This window comes from Rhincodon typus, unplaced genomic scaffold, assembly GCF_021869965.1.
Source record: "Rhincodon typus isolate 14 unplaced genomic scaffold, sRhiTyp1.1 hic_rhity00002646, whole genome shotgun sequence".
NCBI lineage: Eukaryota > Metazoa > Chordata > Chondrichthyes > Orectolobiformes > Rhincodontidae > Rhincodon > Rhincodon typus.
In genome coordinates, this window is record NW_025968284.1 from 1 (window position 1) to 18,739 (window position 18,739).

Sequence of the window (18,739 nt, forward strand, 5' to 3'; positions counted from 1 at the left end):
GAATGTACTGTAGCTAAATTTGCAGGTAACAAAAACACATGAAAAGGCAGGTTGCAAGAGAGATACAAACAGTTTACTGAGATATTGATAGGTTAAGTAAGTGGACAAAAAGTTGGCAAATGGAGTATAATGTGGGAAAATGCAAAGTGTTAATTTTGGAAGGGAGAACAAAAGAACAGTATTATTTAAGTAGAAACTGCAGAAAGCTGCAACACAAAGGCACTTCAGGGTACTTGTACATGAAACACAAAAGTCAGCTCACAGGTGGCACAAGTACTCAGGAAGGCAAATGGAATATTGGCCTTTATTTCAAGGGGGTTGGAGTATAAGACTACGGAACCCTTACTGCAACTGTACAAAGTTCTGATAAGATGTCAATTGGACGACCGTGAGCAGTTTTTGTCCCCTCATTTAAGAAACAATATCATTCTATTGGAGGCAGTTCAGAGAAGGTTCACAAGGACGATTCCTGGTATGCAGTGATTTTCTTATGAGCAAAGATTAAATAGGTTGGGACTCTACCAACTGGAGTTTAGAAGAATGAGAGGTGATCTCATTGAGACGTATAGGATTTTTAAGGGGCTTGACAAGGTAAATGCTGAGAAAATGTTTTCCTCTCTTGAGAAAGCCTAGGACCAGAAGGCACAGCTTCAGAATAAAAGGATGCCAATTTAAGACTGAGATGAGGAGGAACTTCTTCTCTGAGGGTTGAGAGTTTTTTGGAACTCCCTGCCACAGAGGTGTGGGGGCAGAGTGATTGTGGATATTTAAGGCTGAGATAGATTCTTGATCAGTCAAGGAATTGAGGATTATTAGGAAATGGCAGGGAAGTGGATGTGAGAAATGTCGAATCAGCAATGATCGAATTGAATGGTAGAGCAGGCTCAAGGGGCCAAACAGCTTACTCCTTCTGTTCCTATTTCTTATGGTCTTAGCAAGTCAGAGGAACACCCTGGTCCAATGAAGAGTACAGGGACATACCAGGAGAAGCGCTAAGTACACCTAAAAATACCAGGTGTCAACCTGGCGAAGCTATAACACGTGACTACTTTCAGTCAGACAGTGGAAATATGATGTGATGAACATTGCTAAGCAATCCCGCAACCAAAGTCTGAACTAAGATCTGCAGTATGACTAAATGCAGCCTTGAATGATAGTGGTCAATTAAACAATGGAGAGGGCATTGAGGTTTCATAAATATCCCTGTCCTTAATGATGTGGGAGGTGAGCACGAAAGACAAGGCTGAAGTATTTGATTCACCTTCAGCCAGAGGTGCCGAGGAGATGATCTATCTTGGTCTCTTCCTGAGGTCACTAGCATTACAATGCCAGTCTTCAGCAGTACAGTTCACTTCATGTGAATAGCTGAAGGCATGGATGGCGAAAAGCCTGTGGGCTTAGGCAGTATTCTGCCTATAATACTGAAGACATGTGCACCAGAACTCATGCTGAAGCCAAACTGTTCCTGTAAAGCTGCCAAACTGTTCCTGTAAAGCTGCAAAATTGGCATCTACCTGATAATGTGGAAAATTGCCCGGTTACATCCAGCCCACAAAAAGCGGGAGAAATCCAGACCAGCCAATTACCACGCATCAGTCTCCTCTCAGTCATCACAAGAGTGATATGAGATGTCTTTAACAATGCTATCAGTAGGTACTTATTCAGCAGTATTCTGTTTACTGACACTCAGCTTCACCCCATTTCAGCCTTGGACAGAACATGGACAAGAGAGCTGGACACCACAACTGGTGGCCTCTCCAGTGCCACGCACATCCTATGAAAGAAAAAATAAAAAAAAAATACTCTTAACAACATTAGTTATGAACTGGAATCTATTAGGGCTCAGAAAGTGAACAAGCTAAAAGAGCAGAGTCTCATTTCCTCAAGTAGTGAATTACCACTGGACGTTTTAAAAGTGTCAAAGTTTAGGATTTTTCACTTTTTATTTTGTCTTTCTTTAATCTGAAATTTATTTCTCTTCCTTTATTTGTCTTTTTATCTCTAAACTTGACATAGAATTCACATATCTTGTCATTCCTCAATCTATATATCTCCTTGGTGAAGGGGAAGGCAGATGGTCCGATTGTTCACGAAGGTCCCAGATACCCTCTTGGTTTTGTCAGTGCTTTTCAAATCAAGCTTCCGCTAACTCTGTTAAGTCTAGATGTCCAATTAACAACGCACGATATGTATAATATGCACTAATATTTACACACACCCTTATTGTAGCAGTCATGCTATGCAAATGTCAGGCAATGGCCATCTTCAATAAGAGATAATCTAATGATCACCCTTTGACATTCAATGGCATTATCATCACTGACTCCTCCAATATCAATAGCCTGGTGGTTGCCATTGACCAGAAACTGAACTGGACACGCCATATAAATACATGGCTACAAGAGCAGGTCTATGGGGTACTGCAGCAAGTAACTCATCCTGACTCCCTATAACCTGTTCACCATCTACAGGGCACAAGATTAGTAAGGGAATCGAGGATTGGGTTATAGGAAGAAGGCAGGAAAATGGGGTTGAGAAACATATCAGCCATAATTGAATGTGGAGCAGACTCGGTAGCCAAATGGTGTAATCCTGCTCCTCTACCTTATTGTCTAAGGCAGGAGTGTGATAGAATACATCCCACTTGCGTGGATGGATACAGCTCCAACAACACTCGAAAAGCTTGACACCATCTAGGTCAAAGCAGCCAGCTTAATTAACACCGTCTCCACAAACAATCAGCCTCTCCACTACCACCACTCAGTAGCAGCAGTGTGTACTGCACTGCAGAAATTCACCAAAGATCATTAGATAGCACTTTCCAAACCCACAACCACTTCTATCTGGAAGGACCGAGCCGCAGATACGTGGGAACACCACCATGTGCAAGTTCCCATCCAAGCCACTGACTTGGAAATATATCGCTGTTCCTTCACTGTCACTGGGCTGATATGCTGGAGTTTTCTCCTTAATGGCGTTATGGGTCTACCAACAGCACATGGACTGCAGCAATTCAAGAAGGCAGCTTGCCACCGCCTTCTCAAGGGCAACTACAGATAGGCAATAAAATGCTGGCCACATCTCATGAGTAATTTTTCTAGCTCTTTGCTTAGGTCCTGTACATTTAAATACAGTGTCTCTAAACTGTTAGTTTATGTTTTCTTCTACGTATTAAGTTAATTATTGTGTAAGCCATATTTCCTAATTTACATTCAAAGATATTCCTTGTTTGTAGGTATAGTATCAAATATTTATTGCAAAACTTGCATGCCGTTAGATTATCACAGCTAAAACCATTACATTGGTGATACTGAGCTTCATTTCAAGATTGCAATGATATTACATGCGTTCAGATAGTTTGAATTAGTCCTGTTTGTACTTTTACTATCTTCAATACTAAAGAAAAAATTAAAAACTAGAAACTTAGAGACATTTGCAAATCTGTTTACGCTTTAACTTACAAGAGACAATTCACACTCCTTGAGAAAGCACTGTAATTCAAGCAAAAAGAATTTTCACCCACCAGTTCCTTCTACCCTGTATTCAGATTCCATGTAGTTTTCTTATCTCTACATACATTAAGGTCTTGCTTCAGTGCATCTCTTAGATCTGTTTGAATTATTGTGATTTTTTAAAAAGTTTAGTAAACCGCTAAAGCCCATTGTATAGCAGTGCTCATTCTTAGGTTATTATGTCACAAAGGTCTGAGACAAATTAGTGGAAATTTAGAAGTCAAAAGATATCCGGCTTACAGCATTTACAAATTTTTAGATTATAAAAATAAGGGAAATCGATAGTGATGTGCTGACCATCTCATCCTAACTTCAGAATGCATGTGAACAACCTTTTTCAACTGTATTTTGCAAATTCCAGATGCATCACATCCGGTGTGACATCAAAGTTGTGAAGCTGATCTCTTCAATGTCATCTTGTACTATTTCTCTCTCAAATTCAGTGAATGTGTATACATTTTGCACAGATGCAGACACACAAGTACAAACAAGCATCCATGCACACTTCCCTTTACATTCAGTTAATATTGAACAATACTCTGAAAAGCTCATCTGTAATTCAGTTCAGTTCGATTTTGATTAAGAATGTTTCGACAGTATGTTTGATCCAGCTTCCCAATACTCAGAACTAGTGTTAGAATTAGTGATTTAATTGCTTTTGTGGTTCATCTGACCTGTCTCAGGTTTGTCCATGTTCACTTTCTCAGTGCTAACCCCATAACCCCACATCTGTGTTGATTTGGGGATGCTTTTCCACCCTTTTTCACAACCTGTTGTCCTTATGATTTCTCATTACTTTTAATTGTTTTCTCATTCTTACTGTTTGTAGTTGCAGTCTGATTATTTTAAATCCATGAAACATAGTCAACAATTGCCTTTAATTATAAATGACAGCATGAAAGTGTTTGATGTGAAACTGGCACCAAGGTAGTATAGAATTAATCAATGCCATTTTTAATTTTAATGATACTGACGTAAACCTAATTATTGACACAAAAGCATGAAGTAAATGAGTGAAGAAGCACAAGATCAGTCAATAACTCATAAACAAGAGAAGAAACAGAGGAAAATTGAAGAGAGAATGCATTCTGAGAGAGTTTCCAGATACATGCACACAGCAGAACGTTGAGGAACCTGGGAGAAGTTTGTTCTAGTTGAACATTAGTGCCTTCACAAGAATGGTTTCCAAATACACTCAACTGGGTCAGCTTCTTAAAAAAATGACTTCATTGGTCTTTTGATGTTGCATTACCTTTCAACAATGTGATTGATCACACTGCCAGTGGTCTAGGTGGTTTTCGTAAAATGATTTAATATTTTCGAGCATTAGAAGTTTGATTGTGAAACAGTTTGTTGTTCGATTTCTTTGAAGAAAATAAGAATTTATCAGTAGCAGCAGGGTCCAACTGACCTGTTTTAGGTCAGAATTCTGATTAACCAAAGTGGGAAGTCTTGTTATGATTGCAATGTGTAACAGCAGAATGAAAACTTTCAAAGCGTGATCACAATAATCAGGCAACCGTTTCTTTGATATTTGATTTGAACAACTCTGCTCACATTTCTGTCAGTGAACAGTGATTGTTTCTCTCACTTCATCTTTTTTTGTATTGGCTTCTCTTTCAGGGGCTGCATTTGGTCGCCTTGTTGGAGAAAGCATGGCAGCCTGGTTTCCTGATGGTATCCATGCAGATGGTAGTATTTATCGTATTGTGCCAGGTGGATACGCTGTTGTAGGTGAGGCTTTTTCTGTCTGCCATAATTATTTTTGGCTGCCAGAGAAGAATAAATAAAGCACAGTTTATGCCAACATGAGTTGGGACGTTTCTGCCAGCTGCTTAATTCCTTGGTTTTCTCTGCAGGGGCTGCAGCGCTGGCAGGTGCAGTGACTCACACGATTTCCACCTCCGTGATTGTTTTTGAGCTGACAGGCCAGATCTCCCACATCCTTCCAGTGATGATAGCAGTCATTCTAGCCAATGCCGTTTCCCAAAGTCTGCAGCCCTCTGTCTATGACAGCATTATTCGCATCAAGAAACTTCCGTACCTTCCTGAGCTCGGTTGGGGACATCTTGAGTGAGTAATCTTTCCAATTACTTCTGTTTAAAGGGATTGGATACATGCAGACACGTAAAGCTTCAGAATTAATGTTTCACAACAAACAGGCATGGATTAAGTTAACATTTAGCACCCTGGATCTTGATTTTTGTGTTTGGGTATTGACCAAGAATCATCAAGACTGAAATTCTGAGGATGAACTTTGTGGAAGCAATGAATTTTGGTGGTCTTTCAAAAAGATGTCTGCTTTATATTCATGGTGAAACTTGTTGAATGTTAGGCTAGTGTGAAATGTCAATATGGTGTTAATTAATTGTTTTCTCTTGGTCAAAACCTAAACTCGCTCTTGTAATGGAATATTGGAATTGCATTCGGACAGAAGCTGTTGTGAGCCCTGGGGTCAAATGTCCTTGACAGAATACAAACTGAGCATTGTTGAGTTACATTTTGCTGAAGCTTCCTTTTTGACAAAACCATTGAGGACTGCTGGAACGAGGGGGCATATCCTCAAAACAAGGGGGAGCAGATTTGGGACTGAGCTGAGGAGGAAATTCTTCTCCCAAAGGGTTGTGAATCCGTGGAATTCCCTGCCCAGTGAAGCAGTTGAGGCTACCTCGTTGAATGTTTTTAAGGCAAAGATAGATTTTTGAACAGTATAGGAATTAAAAGTTATGGTGAGTGGGCGGGTAAATGGAGCTAAGTCCACGAGAAAGATTAGCCATGATATTATTGAATGGCGGAGCAGGCTTGATGGCCTACTCCTGCTCCTATTTCTTAGGTTCTTATGTTTAATGATATTGAATCACCCTTTACCTCTGGGTTGGACCTTATAGTTTCTGCTGAGGGGAGAGCAAAATGGGAAGTGTATGATTGCTTACTCCTACCTCCACTAGTGTGTGGAGTCTTTGACGATCAATGATGCTGCCTGGAAGCTCTCCATACTCAGTTAGGCACCTAGATCAGGATGCAGGCAGAATAGAACTGGAAGTGAACTGCAAGTCGTTCATTATCACCAGATTGAAAGCCCCTTGCTCCCTCCCTCTTTCCGTAATGATGGAAATGCAAAAATAATGAATAAATAAAGTCTAATTGTGACCAAATGCTGCCACCTTCAGCAGACTTTACTAATACTGTCTGCAGGCTTCATCACCTATCCTTGTGCCTCCTCCTCATTGATTTTTTTCTAATCAACCCGCTCAGAGATGTTAAGACACACGTATGGAGCTGGTGGAACTTGCACCAAGGCCACACAGCTAAAAGGTAGGGATGCTACCACTGGACCACAAAAGCCTACCAACACCTCATATGAAGATTAAACCATGCCCAAGCATTTTTCTACCTGACAACCAAAGAAATTGTAGCCCAATAACCTGTTATTGAGTCATAAAGTCAAACATTGTTTTTTTGTTTCAAAATGTCTGGTGCGCCTCCAGATTTGGCACTCACTAACCTTCTGTAATGTTAGGGGCTGATGTGATGACAATGAATTGCTTACCCAGTGTCATCAGACTGTATTTTACATAAGTGTGGGGAAAGCCCGCCCAATTTTTGACTATAAAGTTCAGTCCTCTCCCTTGTCCACATCATCAACTCCCCCTTCAGCATGTGTTCACACTTCTAACAATTTTACTATTCCATTTTTTCCTTTTTTATCTCTACCAGAAACATATGATCTCCAGTAGGTTTATTTTCCATTTTTATCCAGCATGTAGGAGGTGAGTTTCTGCTAATGCTACTAAGGCTAGATATTCCTGCAAAGTAAGTGTTTTCAGTTTTCCAAAACCTATCCATCAGTTTAAAAATTGCAATGCATCCAACTTAATCATTTATTTTATCCTTTTAAAAAATAATCCTGCTCTTTTTCCATTCCCTTTGTCACCAGTGGGGTCTACCTTACTTTTACCTCAGACTTTAGCCAACATACAACTTGTCTTGACATTGATAATTTATTTATTTCTCTTCAGAACTCATTTTTTTATTCATTCAGGGATGTAAACTTTGTTGGCTGGGCCAGCATTAATTGCCCATCTCTAACTTCCCTTATGGTGGTGGTGGTGGTGAGCTGCCTTCTTGAATCAATGTAATCTGCTTTGTGCAGGTACACCCTTAGAGCTGTTAGGGAGGAAGTTCAAGGATTTTGACCTAGCCTTGTACTTTGAGCAATGCATTCATATTGGCATATCCCTGGCTATGAAGTAAATCCCACAAAATGGCTATGTAACTAACTCATCGTCAAAAACTGTTCTCTTTATTAGCTGCTGCCCTTAAGTTAAAATAAATTCAACGTTTAGGACAAATGCAATATTTATGAAATATTGACGTAGGAATCCTACTTAGGAATGATACTTGCTTGGAAAAAATGCATGGTTTGGTCAGCTTACTTGATAAGGGATTGCAGTCCTACAGGCTAGATAGGCCCAGGTTTGGTCTTTGTTATGAGTGGTGTTGGATCAAATAATGATTGGTTACTGTATGGTCACAGTCCCCTATGTAGGTTAGAGTGTTGAACATTAACCATAGTTCTACTCTTGATGGCTTTCCAGTAACCACTGCTGGAGATCTAATGTATGAATATCAGCCAAATCAACATCAGTTACAATCTGATCACCATCAGCATCAAGTGTAGCTCGGCATTAATGGTACAATTATGAGCTAAACACATTTCTTGAAACTGTAGTCCCAAAAGACTTGACTGCTGCTCAGTTACTATCCCATGTCCCTGGGTGATGAGTTAGCAGGCAGATATAATATAAACTTGAGTTGTGCTGTGCCTGTCACCTACCCATTCCGCTGGGTATGTTCCCCTTGGCAGGGGGAGCAGCAGATGGCCTGCTCACCCATGATCCAATTGAAATCATTGAGTGGCCATCACTGTGATTTTCCCTGGGTCAGAGTAGGCACACATCACATGTGCACCTCACAGCCCTGTTCCTGGTCTGGGGGTTGCTTCCTGTTTGGGCACCTTGGGCCATCAGCGCCCAACCTCCCGAGTTATTTTCATTGTTATGTTCCCAGTTGGTGGTATTGCTGGGCAAGTCAGATCTCGGAATGAAACCTGACCTGATAGCAACAGTAAAGCTTATGTTCTATTTGCTTACTGTGATGGTCAGTCATAGAACATAGACAAGATGCTGCCAATGTACCTACAACTAAAGAACATCAAAGTTTAATACAGACAAATGGAAAACCCAGACTATTTTTTTTACAATATAAGATCTAGTTGAAACAGCCTTGTTACAAATATCAGAAATAAAGGTTCAACCCTTTTGCCCTCAACGACAAGCTTATAGATAGACAAACCTCAGTGAAGGGTCATCCTTTCCCCCCTTTAAAGTTCCTTGTTCAGTTGGCAGAGCTTACATTGTTTCTTTCCAGCAAAAATCAGCATTCATTCAATGTTATTTCTTTAGTTAATATCTCTTCCTGGGACCCCTGTACAAATGGCTAACACAGCTCACTTATTCACTCACTTCCAGACATCCCAGATGTCCTCGTTTTTCAAGGACTGCAACTTCCCCTCCACAGTGGTTGAAAACGCCCTCGACCATGTCCCTCGCATTTCCCGCGACTCATCCCTCACCCCCCCCTCCCTGCAATAATAACCAAAACAGAATCCCCCTCGTCCTCACGTACCACCCCACCAACCTCCGGATCCAACGCATCATCCTCTGATACTTCCGCCATCTGCAATCCGACCCCACTACCAAAGACATTTTTCCCTCCCCACCCTTATCTGCTTTCCGGAGGGACCACTCTCTTCGTGACTCCCTTGTCCGCTCCACACTCCCCATCAGCCCCACCACCTCCGGCACTATTCCCAGCAATCGCAGGAAGTGCTACACCTGCCCCTACACCTCCGGACTCACTTCCATCCCAAGCCCTAAGAAGACCTTCCACATCAAACAGATGTTCACCTGCACAACTGCTAATGTGGTATACTGTATCCGCTGTTCCCGTTGTGGCCGCCTCTACATCGGGGAAACCGCTTTGTGGAAGACCTATGCACGGTTCACACCAAATGACTGCACCTCCCACTCGCGAACCATTTCAACTCCCCCTCCCACTCCTTGAACGACGTGTCCATCCTGGGCCTCCTGCAGTGCCATAACGATGCCACCCGAAGGTTGCAGGAACAGCAACTCATATTCCGCTTGGGAACCCTGCAGCCCAATGGTATCAGTGGACTTCGCAATCTTCAAAATCGCCCCTCCCCCGACCGCATTCCAAAACCAGCCCAGCTCATCCCCGCCTCCCTAACCTGTCCTCCCACCTATCCACTCCTCCCATCTCAAAGCCCCATTCCCATCTCCTACCTACTAGCCTTATCCCGCCCACTTGACCTGCCTGTCCTCCCTGGACTGACCTATCCCCTCCCTAACTCCCCACCTACACTCACCTTTACTGGCTCCAACCCCGCCTCCTTGACCTGTCTGTCTCCTCTCCACCTATCTTCTCCTCTATCCCTCCTCTATCCGCCTCCCCCCCTCTCTCTATTTATTTCAAAATCCCCTTCCCCTCCCCCATTTCTGAAGAAGGGTCTAGGCCCGAAACGTCGGCTTTCCTGCTCCTCTGCTGCTTGGCCTGCTGTGTTCATCCAGCTCTACACCTTGTTGTCTCACTTATTCTTAACATGGATTTCTTAAACTTCTCTTCCACAGCCTTCTGTTTCTGGAGCTTCTTGCTTAAATTTACCATTCGTGACTTTTTTTTTGATTTCCTTTCTCCTGCCCTGACTGTTAGGGAGAATGCCAAATTGCACTGTTGCTTTCATAAGCTTTTTCCTCCCTGAATGACTTGATTCTACCTGAAAGAAAAATGCTCACTCACTGACTTCTGTATGGCTCTCTTTTCTAAAGGAAACTATTTCTATCTGCCTGTATCGCTGAACATCATGCTGCTGGACAACAATCAAGTTTTTTTTCTTTTCCCTGTCTTGACCATTTGTTTTTCCAAACCGCTCCAGGTTCATTTTTTTATTAATAAGAAGGCCTCATTGAAATGCAAGTAAAGGCATTTCCAGACATCCCAACATCACTCTAAGAATGCAAAAGTGAAACTAAAACCATCCCTTCTTAATTCACAAAATATAGAAGTCCAACCAAACTGAAAGCTATCAATGACTCTCTCCAAATTAGAACCCAAATTTCCAAATAGTAATGAAATACAATCAACCTTTATCACATCCCCCAAGTTTTCCATATCTCTGCCTTCCTGAACCCGGTGGTGCCCACCCATTTGCCAGGGCATGCCACAGCTGGTGAAATGCCACCAGGATCTCATGGTCTGTCCATACAGAGCCAGGTTCTGTTTTCAATATAACAGCAGTGTAATCCTTGATCTTAGCATATTTTGACCACAACACTTACAAAAATCAGCAAGGAGAAAGGTATTAATTGTAATAAACCTTTTTAAGAGAGGCTTCAGACAGGGCAGGTTGTTTTTAGTGATTATGTTCCCACTGTTGCCCCATTCCTGCTGAGGGTTTGGGCTAGTGAAAAACCAAAATTGTCTTCTGTAATCTGGCAAATTGCTTTATCAAAATAGTCTCCACAACAAACATTAAAAGTATAAATTCTTTGAGATTTATCAGAACCTACAGTTTCCAGGCAGATTGCACTGGTCTATTCACAACTTATCTTAAATAATAATAGTTGGCAGCCTGTGTTTACCATACTACATCTAATTCTCAACTCTCAATGATCTATCACATATCAAAATTGCTGCCACTTGGAATCTTTGCCTTACTGAGTGATCATCACTGAATGTAAATAGTGGGTAACAGTGACAATGCACAGATCCGTGTGTTACTAAAACACAAATTGATTCACAAGAGTGTCCTCGGGGTCATGTATGCTTTCTGATTAGTATCTTTCTTGGTCATGACATTCCTGTACAACCTGAATTGCATTCTGCTTCCCAGATTGGGGTAGATATAAAACTCCCTAGAGGAAGAGAAGTGAGTACACTGCACATTTTCCAGATGTGAAAAATTGATGAAAATTTATCATGCCAGATGTCCATTTGCCTAGCATCAATTTTCTATGAACTGCTATAATTACACACTTTAACAAGCAGGAATTTAAATTCAGAAATGATTTGAGGCTAGGGTAACCTGCACACAATTTCTGGCATGCAGTAAATTGTTTCTCAACAACAATGTTTTAAAGAGTGCAGGTATGTTTTTTTAAAAAATGTCAAATGAATGGTACATTAAATAGGTATATTTTGAGAATTTCTTAACAGTTTTTCATTATTTTATTTTACCTCTGATGGCAGTTATGTTCCCATGAACCTTTCTGCTATTGTGCCTTTTCTTGTGTCCCTAACAATTTTTTCTTTATTCATGGGTGGTAAATGTCACAGGTTTTGAAGTTGTTGTTGAAGAGCATAGGTAGGTTGCTGCATTGCATCTTGTACATGGTACACGTAGCTGCAACTGTGTGTCAGTGTTGAAGCTTGTGAGCAGGATATCAGTCAAATGGGTTATTTTCACCCAAATGGTCTTAAGCTTCTTGGTTGTTCTTGGAGTTGTACTCATCCAGACAAGTGGGCATATTCTATCACTCTCCTGATTTGTGTCTTATAGTTGGTGGACAGGCTTTGGGGAGTCAGGATGTTAGTTGCTCACTGCAGAATTCCTAGCCCATGACCTGCTGTTGTACCCACAGTAATTGTATGGTGTGTCTAATTGGGTTTATGATCAATGATGACCCTCCAGGATGTTGATTGTTGACTAGTGCCAACAAGGGGTTATCATAAAGTTAGAAGAACAGCATCTCATTTTCCACTTGGGGACCCTGCAGCCTTCAGGACTCAATAACGAGTTCAGTAATTTTAGGGCCTGAGCACGTTCTCTCACGTCCTTACCCCAAAACAGGTCTTGTGATTGCGTGGGCTGCCACCACCACAAACAACCTACTGTCAGCCACTAATGGTCCCCGTTAGCAGCTACTGATTCTCCCAGGCAAACCATCACTGACTCCCTTGCCTGTCCAACTGTTGTTCTCTCTCTCTCTCTCTCTCTCTCTCTCTCTCTCTCTCTCTCTCGGCTCTACTTCTACCTATTGTTTACTCCTCCCTCCCCACCCACCACATCTGCAACGTATATACCAACCTTTCCCTAGCTACAATCAGTTCTGAAGAAAGCACTGGACCTGAAACATTTACTCTGCTTTGTCTCCACAGATGCCAGACCTGCTGAGTTTTCCAACAATTTATGGTTTTGTTTCTGATTTCCAGCATCCGCAGTTCTTTGGGTTTCTTTTTCCCCAACTGAGATGTTTTGTAGAGGAACACCGGGTGATTAAAACAAATTACACTGAATGAGAGGAGCTTTGTATCCGTCAGCTGGGACTAGATCACTTGCATCTAAAAGCAGCTTTGCACGTTCCTTGACTTGCCAGGTCATTAATGCGTGCAGAGGTTCCTATTCTCAAAGGAAGCTGAGAAAGCTTCATTAATTATAATGATAAATGCTTTCCAATCACAAGATGTCATATTTTGAATGGCATTGCAGTAAAACAACATGCGAGCGCAATCAAAAACTTCAAAGAGGCCAGCAATTAAATCTGCAGATATTGGTGTGTCAACCTGACAATATCTGTAGGGAGTGCTTGTCACAAAGCAGTGATATCTTTGCCCAAGTCCTGAAAGTTCAGAGAAATAGACATTAAAAAATTAGCAGATGTTCTTTGACAATTCACAGGAATGCTATGCTAAATTGTTCTTTGTCAATGTTCAAGCTATGCAAAGAATAGCTTCCTGACAGACATTTGCATTCTACTGAGATGCACAAAAGATGAAAGATATGGAGGGCAGAAATGGAAGTTTAAAGCATTCTGTTGCATAAAAGTTAAACGCCTCTTTCAGAAACAAGAGGAATTGTAGTCAAACTTGCCAATAAATTGCCCTTTCTTAGAAAACCTGCAGTGCTGTCAAAATGTTTGCCCTTCAGGACATGTAGGACAATAAACCATTACATCATTGATGAATTTACTATTCTGCCACATGAATTTAATAATCTTTATATTAAATTTTAAAATTCAATCAAAATAAGCAACCCAAGATATATTGAATCACTTAAGGCACTATAGTTTATTCACATTTTGTAAACTCTTTTTACAGGGATGTAGGCAGTGCTGGTTAGGCCAATATTTATTGCCCAACCCAATTGTCCTTGAGCAGGTGATGCTCAGACACTTTCCTAAGCCACTGCAATCCATCTGGTGCAGGTTCACTGACAATGCTGCTGGGAAGGGAGATTCAGGATTTTGATTGCATGACAGTGAAGTAATTAGCAGAGAGATTGTTCCCTGCCAGTAGAGTCAGCTTTGAGGTGAACTTAGAGATATTATGTTTCCATGCATCTGGTGACATTGTCCTTCTAGGTGGTACAGGTTGCAGGTTTGGAAGATACTGTCTAAGCAGCTTTGAATTGTTGCAATGCGTCTTGTAGATGGTACACACTGCTATCACTGGTCTTTTATGTTGGCAGCCTTTCCATGGCAATGAGCTGTGTAAGTGGAGTCCATGCATAGAAGGTTGGCTTCTGTGATGGTCTGGGCTGTGCATAGAACCTTTTGTAATTTCTTACGGTCCTGGGCAAAGCAGTTGCCATACCAGGCCATTATGCACCCAGACATTATGCTTTCAATGGTGCATCTGTAGAAGTTGGTGAGGGACCTTATGGACATGCCAGATTTCCTGAACCACCTGAGGAAGAAGATGCGTTGTTGTGCCTTCTTGAATGTCACATTTATGTGGGTAGTCGGTTATTGTCACTCCAAGCAACTTGGTGCGCTTCACTCTCTACACCTCAGTTCCATTGATGTAGATGGGGATGTGTTCTCCTCCTTTCTTTATGAAGTCAATGATCAGTTCTTTAGTTTTGCCAATGTTGACAGAGAGGTTGTTCTCGCTGCACCATGTCGCCAAGCCCTCTATCTCCTTTCTGTATTCTGACTCGTTAGATATCTGTCCTACCACGGTGGTGTCATCAACAAACTTGTAAATGACGTTTGTTTGGAATTTGTCAACACAGTCACGGGTGTACAGGGAATACAGTAAGGGGCTGAGGGGCGGCAAGGTGGCTCAGTGGTTAGCACTGCTGCCTCACAGCACCAGGGACCCGGGTTCGATTCCACCCTCGGGCAAGTGTTTGTGTGGAGTTTGCACTTTCTCCCCGTGTCTGCATGTGTTTCCTCCGGGTGCACCGCTTTCCTCCCACAGTCCAAAGATGTGCAGGTTAGGTGGATTGGCCATGTTAAATTGCCCGTAGTGTTCAGGGATGTGTAATTTAGGTGGGTTATAAGGGGATGGGTGTGGGTGAGATGCTCCAAGGGCCTGTGTGAACTTGTTGCGGCGAAGGGCCTGTTTCCACACTGGAGGAATTCTATGTGAAAAAATATGTGAATTCTATGCAGAGGATGGGGAAACTAGAGTTGATGTGGGCCATGACCAGCCTCTTGAAGCACTTCATGATTATCGAGATCAGAGCCACTGGGTGGGAGTCATTAAAGTACGTTGCATGTGCTTTCTTAGGTACGTGGATGACGGTGGCCTTCTTGAAGGAGGTGGAGACTTCTGCTTTTAGGAGGGAGAGGTTGAAGATGTTGGTGAATACCTCAGCCAGTTGGTCTGCACAGAACCTAATCGTTCATCCAGGCACTCTGTCTGGGCCTGTCACCTTTCTTGGGTTAAAACCCAGGAAGACCAGTCTGATGTCTGTATCGGTAACTAGTAGGCACAGGTGGATTCAAGTCAGGTGACATCGCGCCACTGGCATTCTGCTCAAACTGAGCATAGAAAACATTGAGCATATCAAGGGTTCACTCTGCATTGGTGGTAGAGAGAATGAATGTTTAAGATGGTGGATGGGATGTTGATTAAGTGAGCTGCTTTGTCTTGGATGGCATTGAACTACTTGAACATTGTTGGAGCTGCACTCTTGTAGGTAAAGGAAAAATACTCCACAACACTCTTGACTAATGGCTTATAGCTAATGGACAGGCTTTGGTAAGTCGGGAGGTGAGTTACTAACCTCAGAAGTCCTAGCCTCTGACCTGCTCTTGTTGCTACAGTATTTGTATAGATGATTCAGCTCAGTTTCTGGTCAATGGTAACCTTAGGATGTTGATCGAGGAAGATTCAGTGATAATAGTGAATGACAAGGGGAGATATGGATACAGTCTCTCATTGGAGGTGGTCATTGCCTGGCACTTGGATTGCACTAACATTGCTTATAATTATTAGCCCAAGTTAAATGTTATCGAGATCTTGTTGCACTTGGGTGTGGACTGCTTCAGTATCTGAGGAGTCCTGAATGGTGCGAATACGATGCAATCATCAGTAAATATCCCCACAACTGACCTTCTGATGGAATAAAGGTCATTGATGAAACAGCTGAAGGGGATTTTGTGTCAGGAATACTACCCTGAGGTACTTTTACAGCAATATCAATAGCCACAACCATCATCTTTTGTGATGGGTTTGGCTGCAATCAGCCAAAGGTTTTCCCCGATTCCTATTTACCTCAATTTCCCCAGGGCTGTTTGATGACCCCATGTCTACATATATTTCACTTATCTTTCCTCCTCCATTGGTGCCTCAACCACCTCAGTGCTGTTCAACAGTTTAGCAGGAATCCAGTCTCATATGCAAGAGTTTCCTTTAACACAGCACCCAGCATTCTGCCATTATCCTGTTTGTTTCCTATCAGGAAGCCTCAGCCCCTGATTTATTTCCTTTCCATTGCTATTTGACTCTGAATGAGCCACATCATACAACCACAAAAATACCTGTTTTAAATAGCCACAATACTTTTAATTTCAATGTGTTCAAGCAATCCACCAGTCGTCTTGCCATATATAAATTGCAGTTCGTCCAAAATTCTGCTCATGTATACCATAGCCTGCACAATCTTGTTTCTCTATTATCTATATCTTTGGAAACTTTTAATGTCTTGTCAATCCTCAATGCATCAATTGTCCTCAATTAAAGTTTGCAGAATATTTCCAACGTTTGTAATGTTCTGTGCCTGTATTCCTACATACATCCTTGGTTCTTTGCTGTTCTCCCCGTGTCTGTGGGTTTCCTCAGGGTGCCCTGATTTCCTCCCACAGTCCAAAGATGTGCAGGTTAGATTGATTGGTCATGCTAAAAAGAAAATTGCCTTATGGTGTCCAGGATGTATATGTTACCTGGGTTAGCCATAGTAAAAGGCCCATGCAAGGCTTGGGGGTGGGATGAGGCCCTCTTTGGAGGGTCAGTGCAGACTCAGTGGGTCAAATGGCCTCTTTTTGCACTTTAGGGATTCTATGATTCTTGTCAAACCTGACTCGGTGGCTACAATTTTCAATAATCCATGGAGATGAGAATAGGATATCATGCACTTTGAAAGTAGCACTCCTTGATGGCGAGTTGCTGCACAACAACCTCCAGGAATTCACTGGTATTTCCAATGTGAGTTTTGTGGGCAAACCAAAACATCTTCATCTCCAATTAGCTGACCATTCAGTTCCTCAAGCAATTTGTCAATAGGTTGGAGAGGGCTAGAAGGCACTTCTCAAATTGTATCAAACCCAAACAATATGAAGATAGATTTGAGTTTCTGAATTTGGAGCAGAGGTAGGTACGTGGCCCATCCAACCTGCACTGCAATTCAATTAGGTCATGGCTGCTCTGATTACTCCATATTCCCACCAGCTCCAATAACTTGTCATGCCCTTGCTTTTCGGGAACCTATTTGTCTTTGTCTTAAAAATACCCAAAGATACTGTTCCAATGCCTCTTGAGGAAGAGAAATTCAAAGACTTGCCATCCCCTGTCCAAGAAAAAATATTCTTCTCATCTCTGTCTTAAACGGGTGACCTTCTTAAATAGTGATCTCTAGTTCTGGATTCCCATAGTGGAAATATCCTTTCCATATCTAATCTGTAAAGACACTTCAGGATCTTGTATGTATAAAGTCACTTCTCTCTCTGTGAGATCCAGCAGACACAAACCTAGCCTTCCCAACTTTCCTGATAAGACAGCCAACTTTGCCAGGTATTAGTCTTGTAAACCTTCACTGAACACCTTCCAATGTCTCACCAACACTCTGTAAAGTTGAAGCATAACCTCACACCTTTTGTATTCAATCCGCCTTGCAGTAAACAATAATATTCTTTTGGCTTTCCTAATTACTTGCTGTAACTGTGTATTAAGCTTTTGCAAATCATGCACAATGACACCCAGAAATTGTTGCACCAAGAGCTCTGCAATCTCTCACCAGATAGGTAATATGCTGCTACCTGTAGAAATGGACAAGTTATGTATATAGCCAGAAATGGAGATAGAGCCTTTGACTCTATGACTGTCTACTCCATTTGCCAGATCCTTGTCAATTCACCGACCTAAACTGTACACCTTTGTAGATTCCTTACTATCCTCTTCACAACTTACTTTTTACTTATTTGTATCAGCAAATTCAGCAAAACCATATCTTTGGTTCCTTCATCCAATTAATTTCCATAAATTGTAAAAGGTTGAGGTCCTTGTAATAATCCCTATGGCACAGCACTTGTTACATCCTGCCAAATGGAAAATGACCCATTTATGACTACCTTCTGTTCCCTATTAGATTGACAATCTTCTGTCCATTCCCGTATGTTAACCCCGAGACTGTGGCTTTTATTTTCTGCAACTACCTTTGATGTGGCACCTTATTGAACATCATCTGGAAGTTCAAGCGCAACGTATCTCTTCTGTATCCAAAACACCTGGTACTTCCTCAAGGAAGTCGACTAAATCGGTTAAACATTATTTTATCTTTTACAAAGCCATGTTGACTTCGCCTAATTACCTCAAATTTTTTTTTAAGTTCCCTGGTATAACCTCTTTAAAAATAACATCTAACATCTTCCCTATGAAAGATATTAAGCTAACTGGCCAGTAGTTTACTGTTTTCTGTTTCCCTTACTTTCTTTAAAAAAGGAGTTAACATTCACTATGTTTCATTCTAATGGAACCTTCCCCCCCAAATCTAGTGAATTTTAAAAGTGAAGGCAAATGTTATCCGTGCTTTGGACACTTTGACCAGTTTATGTTTTAAAGACACTTTAAAAACACATGGTGAGGCAGACAAAGGGATACCATTTGATTTGCAGTTCAATTCGATTTTATTAACAAAATAT

The 18,739-nt window shown here is 41.6% G+C and overlaps 1 protein-coding gene across 1 annotated transcript; it reads left to right on the top strand.

Moving 5' to 3' along the window:
- Window positions 1-5,143: 5,143 nt before the first annotated feature.
- Window positions 5,144-15,194, top strand: LOC109915554 (chloride channel protein 2-like). The gene is made up of 3 exons (XM_048593312.1): window positions 5,144-5,246; window positions 5,372-5,585; window positions 15,108-15,194. The coding sequence occupies exons 1-3, from the start codon at window positions 5,168-5,170 to the stop codon at window positions 15,157-15,159; spliced, it is 345 nt and encodes a 114-aa protein (XP_048449269.1). The 5' UTR covers window positions 5,144-5,167; the 3' UTR covers window positions 15,160-15,194.
- Window positions 15,195-18,739: the final 3,545 nt, after the last annotated feature.